Below are 18878 nucleotides of genomic sequence, written 5' to 3'. Positions count from 1 at the left end.
TAAAATAAAAATATTTCATAATTGACGTTATACAATTGTTATCCGTTAATTTATATTTTGCGATTAATTCGAAATAACGTTCGTATGTGGCGCCATGATAGATATTTCATGGATTCTAATAATTCGTTCTTCATGAATCGTACTGCATTTATTCTTCTTTTTTCCCATTTCTTTATCATAGATTTCATATACGTACGTACGAACGTTCATTTATTTGCTTGTATTCGTGTAAATAATATTCGAAATGACAGCCGAGGAAAATCATCAACAAAGCTATTGGACGAAAACTTTGGAGTGCAGGTGGAAAAAGTTTTTTTGTCAGCTACCTTTTAATGGATCGATAATTAATAAGAATTGAAAATTGGAATCTGATGCCTCTCGGTAGTAAACCTGAGTGTGTTAATTGCGGGACTAAGGAAACACCACTTTGGCACTCCACCGAATCCGGTAATCTATGCAATGATTGTCTGGAGAAAAAAAGATCCGCCGAAGCTAATGGTGAAACGAAGAACGAGGATGACGACAAAAGTGGAACGTTAAAACCTATTAGACGAAGTACAAGGATCACGAGGTATTGTAATTCGAAATCAAGCGGCCCACATAAGATTGTTCCAAAGGGTAAAGGGAGGCGAAATCTGTTTAAAAAAACGGTATAGTTCCATCTGTTCAAATTTATAATATTAATTAATATGTTTTTTTTTTTAAGTACACCTTTTAAATATATATCTTCCATCGTTGTATCCAGCCAGTGAAAGCTCCTACTGCCACAGCAACTCCGGTCACCAGCAATTTTGTCTTCTATAAAGGTACTTATTTTCAAGTCGGCGATATAGTTTCCATGCAGGACATCGACGGTGGCATTTATTATGCCCAAATACGTGGATTACTTACCGATCAGTATTGTGAAAAAAGCGCAGCCGTAACCTGGCTTTTGCCAACCACTGCAAGGTATATATAAGAATATTTTTTTTTTTTTTTATTTTTTTTTTTATCATTATTATGTATTGTATAATACGTATTGTTCCTTGAAATAAATTAAAAGATTAACTATTAATCATAATAGTCCACCGCCAGAAGAAGGATTTTGTCCGGAAACTTATATAGTCGGACCAGAGGAAGATTTGCCACGTAAATTGGAATGCATGGAATTTGTTATGCACGCCCCATCGGATTATTATAAACTTAAAAATACTCCATATCCTCCGCCATTATTGGAGAAAGGTGTTGGATACGTATGGACAACTTTGAGGAATGAGATAAATACATTTAAAAAATGATAATATCCTTAGTAAAAAAGATCTTATTTCTTCTTAGATAAAGATTTGTCTATAACTGTAAATACCTGCCAATTAATTGTATACCGTTTACTTCTATTCCTTTTGGATTTTATTTCATAAAACAAAATAAATACTAACAAACGGCAAATATTATAAATATTTAAGATATGTCAGAGAAATATTTATTAAATATACTTTTATTACATTATAACACGAATGTTTAATGATTTTTAATAACAATATAAGGGAGTGTTGTATTTTTAATAAACAAAATATCATAAGTTCATTATTATGGATAATGGGAGAAATGCAATAATATTGGTATGTAGTAACATAGATTTATCTTCGTTAACTATACAGGAACAACATTGAACAGTCTATATTTCCGAAATATAGAGAGTAAAATTATGTCTGTTCTCTTTTGTCCGCAAAACATTAAATGTATTCTTTGATTTTTCTTTACACTTACGTAAGAAATTTTCTTTCAGATATCAATGTAAAAATTGATCTGAAATTGATCGATTCATAATATTCTCCTTTGTTGGAAACATTTTCTTTTTTCTTTTTTTTTTTTTTTTTTTTTTTTTTTGTTGTTGTTTTTCAGCACAGAGAAGACAACTGTTTAAATAGTTCTTTATACACTTTAACTCTGATATCGTTGAGACGAGATGTACGAGGTGTTGGGCAACATTGGTGCATTTTCATTCACTCGAAGGGAAGGAAAGACTATCCTTGTAGTATTATCGCTTGTACCTTGGTTGGTAGAAGAAAGCAGTCAGCTGGGAGCCAACGATGTAACGGCTGGTCAGAATTTGAGATCTTTTATTGCTTGCGGTAAATCAGGTAGCTTCATATCCTTTATTTGTTGAGGAATATTCATATTCTTCACCGCCGATACAGCACGCGCTGGCGCAGCTATGATTCCCGCCTGCACACATTATATGGATGGAGAAAATGGAAAATGGGCAAATTCTTGGGATTAATCGATAGCAATTCATTTCCAGGAGTGAAGACAAATAATAAATAGCTACACAATACATATTTTATTTATGTATTATTGCGACGTATACAATTGCAATAAGAAGGCACTGTCATGGAGCAGACATTTATAAACAATAGTATTATCATGCGTGTTATGAACGGCGATTGTATGAAGCTATGAAAAAGATTTATGTTTTAAGTTCTTAGTAACGAAAGGAGAGAGAGAGAGAGAGAGAGAAAAAAAAGAAGAAAAAAAAGAAAGAAAAAAAAAATAGAAAAAAAAGAAAAAGAGAGAGAGAGAGAGAGAGAGAGAGAGAGAGAAGAAATCACAGACAATTGTACATAGGACTGAATTTATTTAAAGTGGCCAGATTGTCTACTGCTGATTTACTTAAGGAGGGGGCCCCAGAAGGACAAACGGACGAGGTGAGCAAGATCGTCCTGATCTGTAAGTCCCCTAAAATTGATGTTAGGTTGATCAGTCCTACCACCACATGAAACTGCTTTACGGAGCATACCAAACATGCACAGCTAGCAATCAAACAAATTACTACAAGTAATTAAATGTTCGAAGCTTGGTTAATATGACATTTACTTGTTATTTCAATTATTCATTTGCTTATTATATTCTTATAAATATATTCTAAGATGTTAATGGCCTAAAGGAAAATTGAAAATCTTGTACATTTACTTCAATGATTTAAAATTCAACGAATGAAACAAATAAACTTATTATCTATAATAAGTTTGTAACAAATTTTACTCTTTTAATTAAATATCAGTACTGAATATTTATAGAATACATATATATATATATATACATATATATGTGTGTGTATGAATGTATGTATGTATAAATATATATATTCTAATATTTTATTAAATTACTTAGCTATTTAGAAAAGAATATATAATATTTAAGAGATGACATAAGTAATGTTAAATAATTTATCTTGTATCAATTTAAAAAGCATTATGTGGTAAAACTGTATTTTCATATTATTAGCAAAGCATTTGTTTAGTAATTTAAGCAAAAAAAAAAAAAAAATATTTATAAAGATTAGATAAAATAAATATTACAATTGTAGAACTTACCTCTTGTTTTTCCAATTTGTTTTGATCCTCTATTCTTGTAAGTATTTCTGTCATGTTAGTTTCTAATACCATACCACCCATCACTAATTCATTAAGTATATAATGAACTTTATCAACGTGAAAAATAAGATCGAGTTCACACACATTTTCAAAACATTTGTCCAAAGTTTCTACAAAAACTTGTATCAGATCTAGAATGCCAAGTTCTGATTCAGAACTGTCAACGCAAAATACAAAATAAAGGGTGGCATAATGGCGATAAATTAATTTATAATCGGATCCTCCTATTAGACTACCACCCTCCAAAAAGTTACAAACATTATCGTCCCTTTTTGATACAAGTTGAAACGTTTCTTTAATGATCTGTTGTTGCATATCTTCATTCTAAAAAAAAAAAAAAATAAATTAATAATGTTGCAATCATATAACCGATATTGGAGTCTAAATAACCGATGAATCTAAATCGTATTATCGATTGTAAAAACAAACATTTATATATACTTACGAAGTATTGGTAAAACTTTGAAAGTCGTGGCTTTCCATGATTATTAAAAACTAAAATGGCCTTAATCATGATGACAAAGGTTGAGGATAAATTATTATTAATTCTATATCGTTATAGACGAAAGGTTATATACAAGAATGCACAATTGTTGGCATATGTACGTAAACGAGATCAGAATTGATGATCTTTACACGATAAGAATATAATTCACGTACATCTCTTTTAATTAAATAAACATCAATATCTATCATAGTATAATATTTTTAATCCTAAGCTTTTCACTACGCCGTAATTCCTTCATAGCGTTAATTAATTCAGATTATTGTTCATACAAAATGAAAATATTTTAACTATATGTATATATATATATATATATATATATATACATATATATATATGTATAATTATTATTAATACATAAGGTTTTTTATCATTTATCAAAATTTATCATATACGATATTAAACAAATTATCACTAAAGTCTAAAATCCAATTCTAATGTTATAATACATTATAACGCGTTATAACACTGTCCACTATCCAAAGATTCTAATGTATGCGATTTTAGCGCCATGTACGAATAAAATATGAACTACAGGAGTAATAGAGAATCATTGACCCCTCTATACGTTATATCCTTCTAACGCTATCCTTTTAACAATAGGATTAATTATATGAAAGAAATTTTTTTATGTCATCTGACAAAGAACAAAAGAATTTTGTTAAATATTCAAAAATTTGAAAAAAGAATGATCTAGATTAAATCATTGTTTTTAAATTGAGAGAATAATAATCAACAAAACCGATATATTAGATTCATGGATAGTGTTTGTAGTTCAAATTTTCCCGCTCGTATTCGTAGTTCATATTTTGTCCACACCTATCGCTGAAGTCACATAGGCTTCGAATAGAAAATAATGAGAACACTCTTAAAGTAAGGCAAACGTTTGAAGCGACGGAAGTGCCACCTGTTGATATGTAAGTTCATCATCCTACTGTTGTATCTCGTTTATTACGTTCCTAACTTTTGGTTGCATCAACGTATGCACGTGCTCGTTGCACTTGCATAGTAACAATATATCAGAAGTACATTATCTTAAATATTTTTTAAGAGAAAACAATTTAACGTTTGGTAATCTATTTGGATTGCCGCATATTTATAGAATATTTATTTAATTTTATTCATATAGATTATTTTAAGAAAACAAAATGACAGCTATTGCACCACCAAAGGTACGTTAATCTGTATAAATATTTTTGAAAAGTATAATTTTCCTTCTATATTTCCTATTTTTTTTTGCTGATCTTTTTTTTTTTTTATCCCTACAGCCTCCCGGTGTACCATCTGTACAAGAATTCAGTATAAGAGTACCCAAGTACGTAATTTTTCATTTATTTGTCATTCAAACTCATAACAAATTGAAACTGTAAGCTTTTTATTTCGTAGGAATAGTAAAAAGAAGCATAATGTTATGCGTTTCAATGCAACATTAAACGTTGATTTTTCCAAATGGAAACAAGTGAAAATGGAACGTGAAAATAATATGAAAGAATATAAAGGGGTGGAGGAGGAGATGCCAAAGTTTGGTGCAGGATCAGAATTTGGACGAGATGCAAGAGAGGAGGCCAGGAGAAAAAAGTTTGGTATTACGAGTAGAAAATATAAGCCGGAAGATCAACCGTGGATTCTTAAGTCTGGTGGAAAGACGGGGAAAAAATTCAAAGGCATACGAGAAGGTGGTATAAGTGAAAATGCAGCTTACTATGTATTTACGCATGCTGCCGATGGTGCCATTGAAGCTTTTCCATTGCACGAGTGGTATAAGATCTTCTTTTTTATTATTGATATATTTATATACATATATATTCATATTTAAAGAAAAAAGAAAAAAAAAAAAAAAATATTATAATTTTCTATGTTTAGGTATAACTTTCAACCTATCCAAAGATATAAGGCACTTAGCGCCGAAGAAGCGGAACAGGAATTTAGTCGTAGGAACAAAGTAATGAATTATTTTTCATTGATGTTACGAAAAAGATTGCGAAATGACGAAGAAGGTGGAGACGAAGAGGAATTAATAGATGGTGGTAAAGGTAAAAAATCTGGTAAAAAGGATAAGGAATTAAAGATATCAGAAATGGATGAATGGATAGACAGTGACGATGATGATTCATTAAGTGACGAACAAAGCAAAAAAGGTTCTGAGGATGAAGATAATACGAAGAAGAAGAAAAAAGGAAAGTGTATGTAATGTCACGTATTAAAAAAAAAAAAAAAAAAAAAAAAAAAAACATGCAAACGTTTTAACTAAAAATTGTATAAATTGATTTATTTCCAGTGGAGATACAGAAAAAGAAAAAGAAGAAAAACACATCGGACGACGAAGCATTTGAAGAAAGTGACGATGGTGATGAGGAAGGAAGAGAATGCGATTACATTTCTGATTCGTCTGATTCTGAATCCGAATTGGAACAACAGAAGGAAATCAAATCCGTAGCAGAAGAGGATGCTTTAAGAAAATTACTTGCATCTGACGAAGACGAGGAAGACGAAGAACAAACGGATAAAAAAGAAGGTGATGAAGATAAGGATGAAAATGAAGAAAATAAGGAAAAGGATGATAAGGTAAGACTATCAGATATCATTATTTTTATCAGTTCGATATATATTTAATTTTATTTAATGAAATGTTTGTTGTCATTTAGGATAAAGATAAAGATCCAGTTGGTAAGAAGGACAAGAAGAAAAAGAAGAAACAGAATAAAAAGAAGGATACGAAAAAGTCTGCGCCTGGCAAGGATTCCTCTAGTGACTTTTCAAGTGATTCTGGTTCAGAATCTGATACATTAAAAGAAAAAGATAATAAAAAATCAAATAGTGCACACAGCTCAAGATCTGCAACACCAACACCAGCAGCAACCAATGCAGTTGATCCCTTTAAGAGAAAACAATCTGGCTCTCCTGATTTATCACAGGCTAAAAAATTAAAGTTAGATAACTTCAATTTAGTTCCAGTAACTTCTTATATACCAGGGGCTAGGTAAAATTTTTCATCTAAATTTAAATTATATATATATATATAAATATATATATATATATTGAATTTTTATAATTGAATGATAAGAGACTATTTATTCTTTTTCTTTTTTTACAGTGAATCTGGAATCACTGAAGATGCAGTTAGACGATATTTGATGCGTAAACCAATGACTACGACGGAACTTTTGCAAAAATTCAAATCCAAAAAGACTGGTCTCACATCTGAACAACTTGTTAATATTATGACTCAAATATTGAAGAAGATTAATCCTACCAAACAAACCATTAAAAATAAAATGTATTTATCGATTAAAGCGCAATCGAATTAATGATTAGAAAAAATTATATTATATTTTTAATATATGTATATATTGATATTTATAGCTAATAAAAAGAAAAAGAAATTTTTATTTGTCTTATACTAGATAGAAATATTATAACAATATAATAAGAATATTGTCATATTAAAAAATGAATATATTTGTTGATTACTTCGTTGAATGTCACTGTTTTAAATTAAATAATAAAAAATACTTCCTGACAAGTGTTACATTATCAACTTTGTTTCTTATCTTTCTAAGTGTTATTTGTACGAATAAATAAATACGTGCGATAATGGTTCTATATGAGCTTCGACTATTTGACACGAATCTAAAATGGCATAGCTATGTTTTAACATTTTAATAAACAAATTATAATGCCAAAAACGTGTTTATCGTTTTTTCAATTGTGCCTAAAGTAACAATAACAGACGCTGCAGTTTCATTGAGATTAATTTTATTTTTGAAATTAGAAATAATGAACAAATTGTCGAGACAAATTTACAGAATAAATTGTATGATTATCTTTAAATAAAGCAAAAATATAATGAGAAAAAATAATGAGAATTATCAAATCCAAAAACTTATTTTTTATATTATTATTCACTTATATATCAGCGATTTGTAACATTTGTCTTATCAGTATTTTATTACTTACTATCATGAACTCGATGACCTATAGCCTATCAAAGTATGATACGATTCATGAAACGCAAGCTAATGTCCTATTAACTAATAACATATTTTCATTTAACGAATACATTTCTCTTTATTCGGATCAATCTTCATACAGTATATATCTTTAATAGTGAATGGATGGTGCAAAACGTTGACGCAAAATATTTTTTTCCTTTCCTCGTGATATCGTTAATCATAAGAAAATATTATATTATGTGTATATTAGGATTTTTTAAATTAAAACAGAAGTATCTTTTTAAATTGAAATCAATACGTTTTCTAACGCACAGTATCCGCGATACCAGCGTAAGATATTAATTATTTTCTAAACAAATATTCGAGAGTTGAGAATCTAAATTTATGATATACATATATATATATATATATAATTATTTAAACAAATCATGTATTTTTAGACTCTAAAAGGAAGAGTTATAGCGATAAGACGAGAAGATCAATCAGTATGGGAAAGACGAGCACCATTGGCACCATCGAACGTTCGCCGATTAGTCAGAGCAGGTGTAAAAGTGATAGTCCAACCTAGCAATAGAAGAGCTTATCCGGTTCAAAGTTATCAGGCAGCGGGTGCCCTCATACAAGAAGACATCAGTTCTGCATCTGTCATTTTTGGGGTCAAGCAAGTACCGATCGATCATTTGATACCTAATAAAACGTATTGCTTCTTTTCTCACACGATAAAGGCACAAGAGAATAATATGCCATTGTTAGATGCAATTTTGGAAAAAAATATACGTTTATTGGATTACGAAAAATTAACTGATCAAAATGGACAAAGAGTCGTGGCGTTTGGCAAATACGCTGGGGTTGCTGGTATGGTCAACATATTGCATGGATTAGGGCTTAGATTACTTGCATTAGGTCATCATACACCATTTATGGTATATCCTTCAACGTGCTATTGTATTAAAATTTTATCTGATATATCGTTGATAATTGATGAAATTCTCAGCATATCGGACCAGCACATAATTATAGAGATTCGTCAATGGCAAGACAATCTATAAGAGATGCTGGATATGAAATAGCATTGGGCGCTATGCCGAAATCTATTGGACCTTTGACCTTTGTTTTTACGGGTAGTGGAAACGTAAGTCAAGGGGGCCAAGAAGTATTACAAGAACTTCCTCACGAATATGTACCACCGGAAATGCTTAGAAAAGTAGCGGAGCATGGAGGTAAATGATAGAAAAAAAAGAAAAATAATAATATATGAATATCATTTATATTTATTTTATTGTAATCATTTTTTATTTATTTCTAAGATACCACCAAAATTTATGCCTGTGAAGTAAGACGGAGGCATCATTTGGAAAGAAAAGATGGCGGTGGTTTTGATTCAAACGAATACGATAAACATTCAGATAGATATATATCTACGTTTAGTAAAAAGATAGCACCTTATACTTCGGTTATAATAAATGGTATTTATTGGGCAGTTGATTCGCCAAAATTATTGACCATACCAGATGCAAAGTATTTGTTAAGACCTGCCAATACACCTTGGTTACCCATCAGCGTTGGTGCACCAGCTTTGCCTCATCGAATGTTAGCAATTTGTGATATTTCAGCTGATCCCGGTGGTAGTATAGAGTAAGCGAATAAATATCATTACTTCGGAAAGAGAACATAATAATAATAATAATAATAAAAAGAAAAAAGAAGAAAAATATATTTATCACGCGTCATTATCAATTTTTTTTAGATTCATGAATGAATGTACAACGATTGATACACCATTTTGTCTTTATGACGCTGATCGTAACAAAGACACGAAATCGTTCAAAGGTCCAGGAGTCTTAGTATGTTCGATTGATAACATGCCAACGCAACTTCCCAAAGAATCTACGGACTTTTTCGGTAATCTTTTGTATCCGTATGCCCTTGAAGTCATAATGTCGGACGCTAAGAAACCATTGGAGGAACATAATTTTAGCCCAGTCGTCAATGATGCCATAATCGCATCGAATGGAAAATTAACGCCAAATTTTGAATATATCCAAGAACTTCGACAATTGAATCATCGAAGTAGACATAAAGCTGATAACGGGGATAAACAAAATAAAACGGTAATCTCTCTCTCTATCTATCTATATATATCTATATATATATATATGTATGTAAATAAGTTTATCCGTATGTTTAAGATAGATTTATCAAATTGTTCGACGAAAACATCGAACAAGAATAGAAATTTATTGTTAATAAAGTAAAATAAGAATATTTGAAATATACGGAAAAATATTTCCAATGTCGAATTTGTTTGTTTGTTGTCATTTAGGTTGTCATATTAGGGGCTGGACATGTTTCAGCGCCAGTCGTCGAATATCTTCATAGAGATAACAGTATCAAAATCGTTGTAGTATCTCAATTGAAAGATGAGGCTGATGCATTGGCCAATCGATTTCCTGGTGTTGAACCTATGTTCTTAAATGTTCTTGAAAGACCAGACATCTTGGAGGATATTATTGGATCTGCAGACGTTGTTGTATCTTTATTACCCTATTCGTTGCATCATGTTATTGCTAAGGCTTGCATCGAAACTAAAACGCACTTAGTAACAGCTAGTTATATGAATGATCATGTCAAGGAGCTTCACGAAGAGTAAGTGTATGTTTTTGATTTAACGATCAATTGATATTTTTAAACAACTTCCTTGTTTATATCGTCTTTTTCAGAGCCGTTGCTGCAGGTATTACAGTTTTGAATGAAATAGGTCTCGATCCTGGTATAGATCATTTGTTAGCTTTGGAATGTTTCGATGACGTACGAAAAGCTGGCGGAAAGATAGAATCATTTGTCTCATGGTGTGGCGGTTTACCCGCACCTGAATGCTCTTTTAATCCTTTAAGATACAAATTCAGCTGGTCGCCTAAAGGTGCTTTGTTAAATACATTGGCACCAGCTAAGTATCATAGAGATGGTCAGGTATACAAATAGCTCGTATTAAACAATTTTCAATGACAATTATTCAGATCATATATTACAATACCAGATTCATTTCCAGGAAGTAGAAATATCAGGTGGCGGTGATTTAATGTCCGCTGTACAATCTCTAGACTTTCTTCCTGGATTTGCATTAGAGGGATTTCCTAATCGAGATAGTACTATATATCGTGAACTTTATGGAATTCAAAATGCTAGCACTGTATTACGTGGTACTTTAAGATTCAAAGGATTTTCTGATACAATACAGGCATTGCAATATCTTGGACTTATCGATCCTAATCCTCATCCTATTCTTCATCCAAATGGACCAGATATTACATGGGTATAAACAAGGTATATTTTTATTAAAAAAAATTATAAGTAATTATAAACCTTATCATATTCATTTCAGAGAGTATTAATATGCAATTTACTTGGATTGGCTAACGACAAAATTTTCTTTGAAAATCTCAAACGAAAAATCGCGGAAAGAGTAAATTCGGAGGAACGTGTACAAGCTATCGAGGATTTGGGATTATTAGAAGAAAATTTGGTATTAAAATTGAATACGCCTTTGGACACATTGACTTATTATCTTTCGAAGAAACTTTGTTACGAAAAGAACGAACGAGATCTTGTTATTTTGAGACACGACATTGGTGTATTATGGCCTGACAATAAAAGAGAAGCTAAAGGAATTAATTTGGTATTATATGGCGATGCAAAAGGACATTCTGCTATGGCTCGTACCGTTGGATATCCCGCTGCTATTGCCGTTAAAATGATTTTAGACGGTAATTATTAATGTAATCATATCATCAATAATGATTTATATCGTATTAATATATTAATGATAAATTTCAGGTGAGATTCAACAAAGAGGTATGTTATTACCATTCACTCCGGATATTTATCGACCGATACTTCATCGACTTAAAGCGGAAGGTGTGGAGTCCTTTGAAACTTCCAGATGGTTGTAAAATATTTTTGTTATTATTGTTGTTTGTTATTTTTTCCTTTTACTTTTTTTTTAATCTTTTTTACCTTTATAACTATATATCAAGATGTTTATATCTTTCAACTTTATGCCATTTCTTTTTTGTTATTTCTTTTTTTTTTTTTGTCTTTTTTTAATAAAACGAAAATAAAAATTATAATATTTAATTTGAAGGGTAAAACAAGAACGTTTTGGGAAGACATTTTGTATATATATATATTATATATATATATATATATATATATATATATATATATATATATATATACACGAACACGATCAAATTGTTTTATAACGCCAAAGTACTTTGATTTATTCATTTCGAGCAAAGTTAATCATTCACAAAAATGGAAATATTCCCTTTTGTTTACAAACGAATTGCTCTTATCTCTCTGGCAGCTAAAAATCTTACAATTAATGACTCCATCTTATTTAACATTATCTCATAACAGAGATTATGGGTTATTAATTACATTTAATTTCGACAGTGTTAATGTATTAATGCTTTTTATCTAACGAACATTCCTAATAGAACGCTATAGTCAAACTTTGTACGTAACAACAATGATATTTTTTTTTCTTTTTTTTTCTTTTTTCTCTTTTTTTTTTTTTTATCGTAACGACGATGATCCGTGTTTATAATTTAATGTAATGTAATGTGTATTTCGATTTAACTTAGATTTAACAACATACACGTATGATATCGTATAAGGAACGTCGAAAACGAAAAATTTTATATAACGACACAGCGCAGGGTTTTTTGTTTTGTTTTCTTTTTTTTTTTTCCTTTTCTTCAATCTATACAAAGTACTTTTTGATAACTTTCGCTCTCTCGCTCTCTCTCTCTCTCTCTCTCTCTCTCTCTCTCTCTCTCATTATAATCTTTTAACATTCTCGTTTAGTAACTATATTTTAACATTTCACATAAAATTGGCAGTATGACAGTACTGTGAATGTATTTTAGAGATACGTCCTATATGAACAATCATTATAATGAGATATTCGCTATCACACCGAGATAAAATAAATCATATACGTGATATAACGCTATCAATCTAATTATGATATACCTTTTATGTTTTTATTTTGTTTTTCCTTTTTTCATTTTTTCTTCTTTTTTTCCTTTCTTCGTTTTCTTTCCTTTTCTTTTTTTTTCTTCTTCTTCTTCCTTTCTTTCGTTAATCTATCATAAAAACGTATAATTATATCTCGGAGCGAGCTCTCAACAATTATCCCGAATACGTTATAAATATATTAACGCGTTACGTAACAATTTTAACTATTATGATAGCAAATAGCAAATATGTATAATATCTAAGAATGTTACTGCCAGTATTAAAATTCTACTAATTAATCTAATTCATTTATTTCATATAATATCCCTACGAAGAGCCCTTAAACAATCGGTACGGTAAATAGATAACATACACCAAAATGGCGTTCAAAGTGTTCATAACTATCACATAATTATCAAGAACCTCTTTCTTCCATTTAAGAAAGATTAAATAGGATTGACTTATGAATAGTTAGAAAAAGCTTTTTCCTTTTCTTTTTTTTTCTTTTTATATATATATATATATATATATATATATATATATATATATATATACATATATATATATATATATATATATATTACCGATTGCATTTTACGGGCTTTTTGTTTTGTTAGTTTGTTTCATTTTTTTTTTTTAACTCTCCTCACACGTGTGTTGTTTGTTTCCTTTTCGTTTCTCTTTTTGTTGTGAACAAGAGATTTAAATTATCGTGAAACTTATGCGATGGCATCGGTTACATGATCGCACACGATCATGGGCGAGGTATACTAAAGTATTATTATTATTATTATTATTATTATTATTATTATTATTACTACTATTATTATTATTATTATTAATATTAATTTTTTTTTATCTGTAATCATTAATATACAGAATTTTAACGTGGCTAATTCATTTTATATATATATATATACATATATATATATATATATATATATATATATATATATATATATATATATATAAGTATAGTTATATAATAATATAATAGTTTTTAAAGCCTTGATAAATTTGGTAACGGACAATGTTATTATATCTAAATTTCGTCCTAAGGGATATATATATATATATATATATATATATATATATATATATATATATATATACATATATATATTAGAATATTAATCAACTAAGTTTCTCTCTTCTCGATTGTTATCAATCATTATAATATTAACTACAATATATTTCTGTTTTACTTCGTCCTTGTACTAATTAAGTTAATTTTTTTTTCTTCCTTCTTTTTCTCTCTCTCTCTCTCTCTCTTTTTTTCCCCTATTCATGCCTAAGATCGTCGCAACAACAACATTCCTAAGTTCATCGTTCACTTTCTTTGATATTAAATTTTTTTTTCCTAATCATCGTTAGTTACATAGATCACCATCATGATCATCATCACCACCATCATTATCATTATCATCATTATCTATCGTTTATACTTTTTAACACATAAAAACGAAATATCCAAAGAAGGAATAACCATTTTATAAAGCTATTTATGTAATTGAAGGATGTTTTGTATATTCTTAAAGCAGAGAGACATGGTATTTATTTATGTATGTATGTATGTATGTATGTATGAATGTATGAATGTATGAATGTATGAATGTATGAATGTATGTATGTAATTTAGATCATTTCAAACGACTATATTAATTATTTGTATAATCGCCTTGTTTTTACGTATATACGTATTTATTTATTCATTTATTGATTTATTGTTTTTAATCATCGATCGTGTCGATATCTGACGGTTCCCCACGTCTGTCCTTTTTACCTTTCTTTTATTCATTTTTTATCTTGTTTTTTTTTTCTTTCTTTCTTCTTTTATCTTTTCTTTCATTACCAATAAAAGAACACAATCGTTGGAACTTTCTTACGGTTTTATTTTTATTATTATCATTATTATTATTATTATTATTATTATTATTATTTCTTTTTTTGCTTTTCTGTCTTTTATTTATTTATTTATTTTTTTTTATTGTTCTCTTAGTGTTAGTGTTTCCGAGAATATGAGATTTGCAAATTATAAGAAAAACTTTATAAAAAATATATCTGTGCAGTGACCGTAGAAGGCACCGCATCAACAACAAGAACCATATTTTTAATCATAGATCATTCGCACCACATGCCGTATTTTATATTATTTTATTTGTTGTTGTTGTTGTTGTTGTTGTTATCGTTATTTTCTCTCTCTCTTTTTTTTAATATCATTATTATTATTATTTTTATTTTTATCATTATCATTATTTATTTATTTATTTGTATTAAATTCTTTTCATTACCTTCCATATTACAAGTAAAATTAGAAAATAAATATTTGGAATAATGAGATTTATCACATTTAATAATTGAATTCTTGTCTTTTCTCATTTAGTCCATTGACTTTGAATCGATATCCTTACCGTGTGTGATCATAATCGTGTTCGTTTTTTTCTAATCGTAAGAAGCATGTCGATCAATTTTCTTTCTTTTCTTCTTATTTATTTATTTTTTTTTTTTTCTTTTTCAATTTGTTTCCAAGTATTATCAAAAGGATCCATATTTTGTTATATTGCATTTGTCATTCTTTCTCCCTTTTTTTTTTATATAATTTATTGTTATATGAGTAAATAAAATATTGTAAGAAAAAAATTAACCATATATATATATATATATATATATATATATATATATGTATTAACGAGTATGTAATATATTATAATGAGTTGTTATTGTTTTATATACATCGAAGGGATTAATCGAATCGAAATTATTGCATTTTAATTAGTTCCTTCAAAATGACATAGCATATAACAATATTTAATAATTTTTATTAATAACATTTTGCAATGTAACCCATTTTCGTTTTAATATTTTATATCATTCGTTTGTTTCTCATTAATTTGAAATTATTCGTCGGCATAATAGATGATATCTCCTTATCTCTGACTATGCATCATATGTATCATGATAATATGCATTAAAAGAGCATATACATATCATATTATAGCTGATGATTATGAAAGTGTGCTACGAGTTACATATTTTTCTTTTTGAAATATTTTTTTACACATACATACGCGCGCGCGCGCGCCCACGCACACTCACATACATACTGACATTTCGAAGTTGGAATTATTGAAAAGTTAATTTTCTATTTGTAATCTGACAAACGGAGAAAAAGTAAGCGTAAGTGAAAGAAAAAGATAATTTTTCCGTGCGATTGAAAAAAAAAAGAAATTTGAAAAATATAAATATAAGCAAATAAATTTTTTTTTTTAAATATCTCAAGCGACTTAATTCACTTTCATAATCATATAAATACGTATATGCATTCACGCATATCGATTAATTATTATTCATTAATTGATTCTCGCAAATGAAAATTACAATAATCTTTTTGCAAACATTTTGATCTTGAGTCATATTTCGAGTCTTCGTTTATCTTCGCATATTATACTTTAGATAATACATTATTTTGTTATTGTTGTTGTCGTTCTCCTGTTTTTTCTTTTTTCTTTTTTCTTCTTCTTCTTCTTCTTCCTTTTGGTACTTCAGCATCATATTAATTCTTTATTTGTTGTTCGTTAGTTCGTTTGCATGTTCTTCCTTTCTTCTTGTATTTTTTCTTTCTTTTTTTTTTTTTTTTTTAATTTAAAAATTTTTTCTTCTTAGCAGAGATGAAATTATTAAAGTTATTATATATTTCTTTGAGAGACATACACACATACGTTTTGGCGAGATTATTATTTTTTTTTCCTGCTTTTTTTTTTTTTTCTTTTTTTTCTTTCTTTCTTTCTTTCTTTTTTCAGTGTTAATGGTTTGAATATACATATGCATGTATGTATCCGCGTGAATGTAAGCTCGATACGCGCGCATAAATCTGCTACTTTCGATGCAGGCTGTATTATTTCTTTTTTTTCTCGTTGTCATAGAAACGCACGTATTATGTATGTATATATATGTAGTTTAGCAATCGTACGTTTTCTTGATCCCCGTTAAGACACTAAAGGCAAAAAACGCTTATAAGAGATCGATCGAAGTAAAAGAAGGAGGCTTTTGCGTTTGATTTTATAACGTGCTTTCCTTTTTTATCCTTTCTTTTCTACTAATTTTTTTTATTTAATTATTATATATATATATATATATTTTTTTTTTCTTTTTTGTATTTTATTTATTTCTTTTTCTTATCATTTTTTTCTCCTTTCTTTTTGTGTGTGCATGTGTGTGTGTGTTTTTCCCCTGTAAGTACGGTGCCCCTATTTCGTCGAGAAAAAAAAAGAAAAAAAAAAAAATAAAAGAAGAAAGGGAAAAAAGAAAATTACGAGTACATAAGTAACATATGTGCATGTATAAAAATCTAAAAGATTTGTGAGTGAAAGGCACCGTTGTGATATGACAACTGTCCTGTCGTATATAATAATAATAAGTTTACTTTTTTTTTCTGTTTTTTTTTTTTTTTTTTTTTTTTTTTTTTTTTTCAATTAGACGCGCACAGAAACAAATAAGTCCCGACGAAATCAAGTAAGTAAGCCATAATGTTTCAATCGTTCTCGTTCTTTCAATCAGTTTTTTTTTCTTCTTTCTTTCTTTCTTTCTTCCTTTTTTTTTTTTTTATTTTTTGTACAACATATATAAATAAATGAAATATAATATACATGTATGTACGTATGTTTATACAAATTTTTCTCGGACATATTTAATCAGAATTTGATCGGCTCCTTTTGTTAACACACATTTCTTTTACGCGATTAATAATTCTCTCTTCTTTCAACATTAGCAATATTTTATTTGACAGTCTTTGCGAATGATTTTTAAATAGACACGTTAGAATTAGATACATTTTGTGAAATAATAATTCCATCACAAACTTTTTTTTCTTTATTTCGAGCATATAAAATAACAATAATAAAAGATTAAAACAAAAAAGAAAAAAAAAATATATATATATATATACATACTTATATATAGTCGTTAAAAAAAAAAAAGAAAAAAAAAAAGAGAGAAAAAACTTAATAAAAAATAAATTTATTTTAAACGGATTCAGATATTATTTCACAAATGTATTCTATAAAAGAATGATCGGTGGCAGTAATAGCGATAGAAATTTTTAGATCAGAATCCGTGATGTATGTGTGCGTGTATGTTCATGTATGTATGTGTGCGCTTGCGTGCGTGCGTGCGTGCGTGCGTGCGTGCGTATATGTATTAGTATTCGATCGGTGATGAGACGTTAAAAATAGTGCAACTTTTTATACACTAATTTAACATTCATTCATTCATTCGAATTTGTTTGATATTTTAAAAATTTTCTTTTCTTATTTATTTTTTTTCTTATTTATTTTTTTTTTTTACTTTCTTCTTTTTTTTTTTTTCTTTTTCTTTCTCTTTTTCTTTTCCGTCACATATTCGTGAGTAAATCCTTTGTAAATGATCATAATGATACAATGTTTCCTTCGTTTAATTCGCGAATACATTATATCTACCGGCATCGCCCATGCACACAATATTACAAATCGTATGCCTAAATGCGTTCGTGAGACTTACAGAAAAATCTCTAATATACACATATGACTTGATGATTATGATTATTATGATTATTATTACACGATTACTATTTTTTTTTCTTTTTCTTTCTTTCTTCTTCTTTTTTTTTTTTTTCTTCCTTTTAATCCTATGATAAACTTTAACACGTTATTGTTTCTTTCCGTTTATGTATTACATGCTAATTACAATAGCTTGGTGTTTAGTCAACATCGATTTTTTGATAATCAATGCTCTTCTATCAATTTGACGATTTTATTGTTTGTTTGTTTGTCTCTCTCTCTCTCTCTCTCTCTCTCTCTCTCTCTCTCTCTCTCTCTTTCTGCGATTTTATTTTATTTCTTTCTTTTTCGTTTCTTCTTCTTTCTTCTTTTTAATTTTTTTTTTTTTTTTTTTTTCTTTCTTTAATTTATCATTATTAGCAAGCTTGAAAATATTAATTTTCAATTTTAT

General features: G+C 28.7%; 4 protein-coding genes across 5 annotated transcripts; 3 read left to right on the top strand and 1 right to left on the bottom strand.

Moving 5' to 3' along the window:
- Nucleotides 1–83: 83 nt before the first annotated feature.
- LOC124426805 (GATA zinc finger domain-containing protein 1) lies at nucleotides 84–1488 on the top strand. The gene is made up of 4 exons (XM_046968942.1): nucleotides 84–300; nucleotides 386–650; nucleotides 746–948; nucleotides 1064–1488. The coding sequence occupies exons 1-4, from the start codon at nucleotides 245–247 to the stop codon at nucleotides 1275–1277; spliced, it is 738 nt and encodes a 245-aa protein (XP_046824898.1). The 5' UTR covers nucleotides 84–244; the 3' UTR covers nucleotides 1278–1488.
- A 334-nt stretch (nucleotides 1489–1822) lies between these two features.
- Nucleotides 1823–4389, bottom strand: LOC124426813 (AP-3 complex subunit sigma-1). The gene is made up of 3 exons (XM_046968954.1): nucleotides 3859–4389; nucleotides 3354–3737; nucleotides 1823–2205 (listed from the first exon to the last, which is right to left on the bottom strand). The coding sequence occupies exons 1-3, from the start codon at nucleotides 3925–3927 to the stop codon at nucleotides 2083–2085; spliced, it is 576 nt and encodes a 191-aa protein (XP_046824910.1). The 5' UTR covers nucleotides 3928–4389; the 3' UTR covers nucleotides 1823–2082.
- A 469-nt stretch (nucleotides 4390–4858) lies between these two features.
- LOC124422279 (general transcription factor IIF subunit 1) lies at nucleotides 4859–7441 on the top strand. Its single transcript, XM_046958524.1, has 7 exons — nucleotides 4859–5090; nucleotides 5187–5233; nucleotides 5305–5676; nucleotides 5782–6101; nucleotides 6197–6483; nucleotides 6564–6898; nucleotides 7013–7441. Exons 1-7 carry the CDS (start codon nucleotides 5067–5069, stop codon nucleotides 7224–7226), a joined length of 1599 nt encoding a protein of 532 aa, XP_046814480.1. The 5' UTR covers nucleotides 4859–5066; the 3' UTR covers nucleotides 7227–7441.
- A 524-nt stretch (nucleotides 7442–7965) lies between these two features.
- On the top strand, nucleotides 7966–12032 carry LOC124432726 (alpha-aminoadipic semialdehyde synthase, mitochondrial). Of its 2 annotated transcripts, XM_046981838.1 has the most exons (10): nucleotides 7967–8201; nucleotides 8312–8794; nucleotides 8866–9091; nucleotides 9179–9506; nucleotides 9619–9982; nucleotides 10195–10517; nucleotides 10592–10841; nucleotides 10921–11184; nucleotides 11254–11635; nucleotides 11706–12032. In XM_046981838.1, exons 1-10 carry the CDS (start codon nucleotides 8034–8036, stop codon nucleotides 11819–11821), a joined length of 2904 nt encoding a protein of 967 aa, XP_046837794.1. In that variant the 5' UTR covers nucleotides 7967–8033; the 3' UTR covers nucleotides 11822–12032. The 2 variants fall into 2 exon arrangements, with proteins under 2 accessions (XP_046837795.1, XP_046837794.1); XM_046981839.1 differs by lacking the exon at nucleotides 11706–12032 and having other exon boundaries at nucleotides 7966–8201; nucleotides 10921–11195; nucleotides 11254–11386.
- The last annotated feature ends 6846 nt before the right edge of the window (nucleotides 12033–18878 follow it).

The sequence above is a fragment of the Vespa crabro genome, chromosome 1, assembly GCF_910589235.1.
Source record: "Vespa crabro chromosome 1, iyVesCrab1.2, whole genome shotgun sequence".
NCBI lineage: Eukaryota > Metazoa > Arthropoda > Insecta > Hymenoptera > Vespidae > Vespa > Vespa crabro.
This window is presented reverse-complemented; position numbering and strand designations above follow the sequence as displayed.

What these genes read in the sequence shown, in the direction of transcription:
- LOC124422279 (XM_046958524.1), top strand. Translation starts at nt 5,067, where the DNA reads ATGACAGCTATTGCACCACCAAAG. An exon ending in CAGCTATTGCACCACCAAAG is followed by an intron (nt 5,091 to 5,186) that starts GTACGTTAATCT and finishes TTATCCCTACAG; the next exon opens with CCTCCCGGTGTACCATCTGT. An exon ending in ATAAGGAAAAGGATGATAAG is followed by an intron (nt 6,484 to 6,563) that starts GTAAGACTATCA and finishes GTTGTCATTTAG; the next exon opens with GATAAAGATAAAGATCCAGT.
- LOC124432726 (XM_046981838.1), top strand. Translation starts at nt 8,034, where the DNA reads ATGGTGCAAAACGTTGACGCAAAATATTTTTTTCCTTTCCTCGTGATA. An exon ending in GTCAAGGAGCTTCACGAAGA is followed by an intron (nt 10,518 to 10,591) that starts GTAAGTGTATGT and finishes CGTCTTTTTCAG; the next exon opens with AGCCGTTGCTGCAGGTATTA. An exon ending in ATGGACCAGATATTACATGG is followed by an intron (nt 11,185 to 11,253) that starts GTATAAACAAGG and finishes TATTCATTTCAG; the next exon opens with AGAGTATTAATATGCAATTT.
- LOC124426805 (XM_046968942.1), top strand. Translation starts at nt 245, where the DNA reads ATGACAGCCGAGGAAAATCATCAACAAAGCTATTGGACGAAAACTTTG. An exon ending in ACGAAAACTTTGGAGTGCAG is followed by an intron (nt 301 to 385) that starts GTGGAAAAAGTT and finishes GCCTCTCGGTAG; the next exon opens with TAAACCTGAGTGTGTTAATT. An exon ending in GAAATCTGTTTAAAAAAACG is followed by an intron (nt 651 to 745) that starts GTATAGTTCCAT and finishes CGTTGTATCCAG; the next exon opens with CCAGTGAAAGCTCCTACTGC.
- LOC124426813 (XM_046968954.1), bottom strand. Translation starts at nt 3,927, where the DNA reads ATGATTAAGGCCATTTTAGTTTTTAATAATCATGGAAAGCCACGACTT. An exon ending in CAAAGTTTTACCAATACTTC is followed by an intron (nt 3,738 to 3,858) that starts GTAAGTATATAT and finishes TTTTTTTTTTAG; the next exon opens with AATGAAGATATGCAACAACA. An exon ending in ACAAATTGGAAAAACAAGAG is followed by an intron (nt 2,206 to 3,353) that starts GTAAGTTCTACA and finishes TAATGTGTGCAG; the next exon opens with GCGGGAATCATAGCTGCGCC.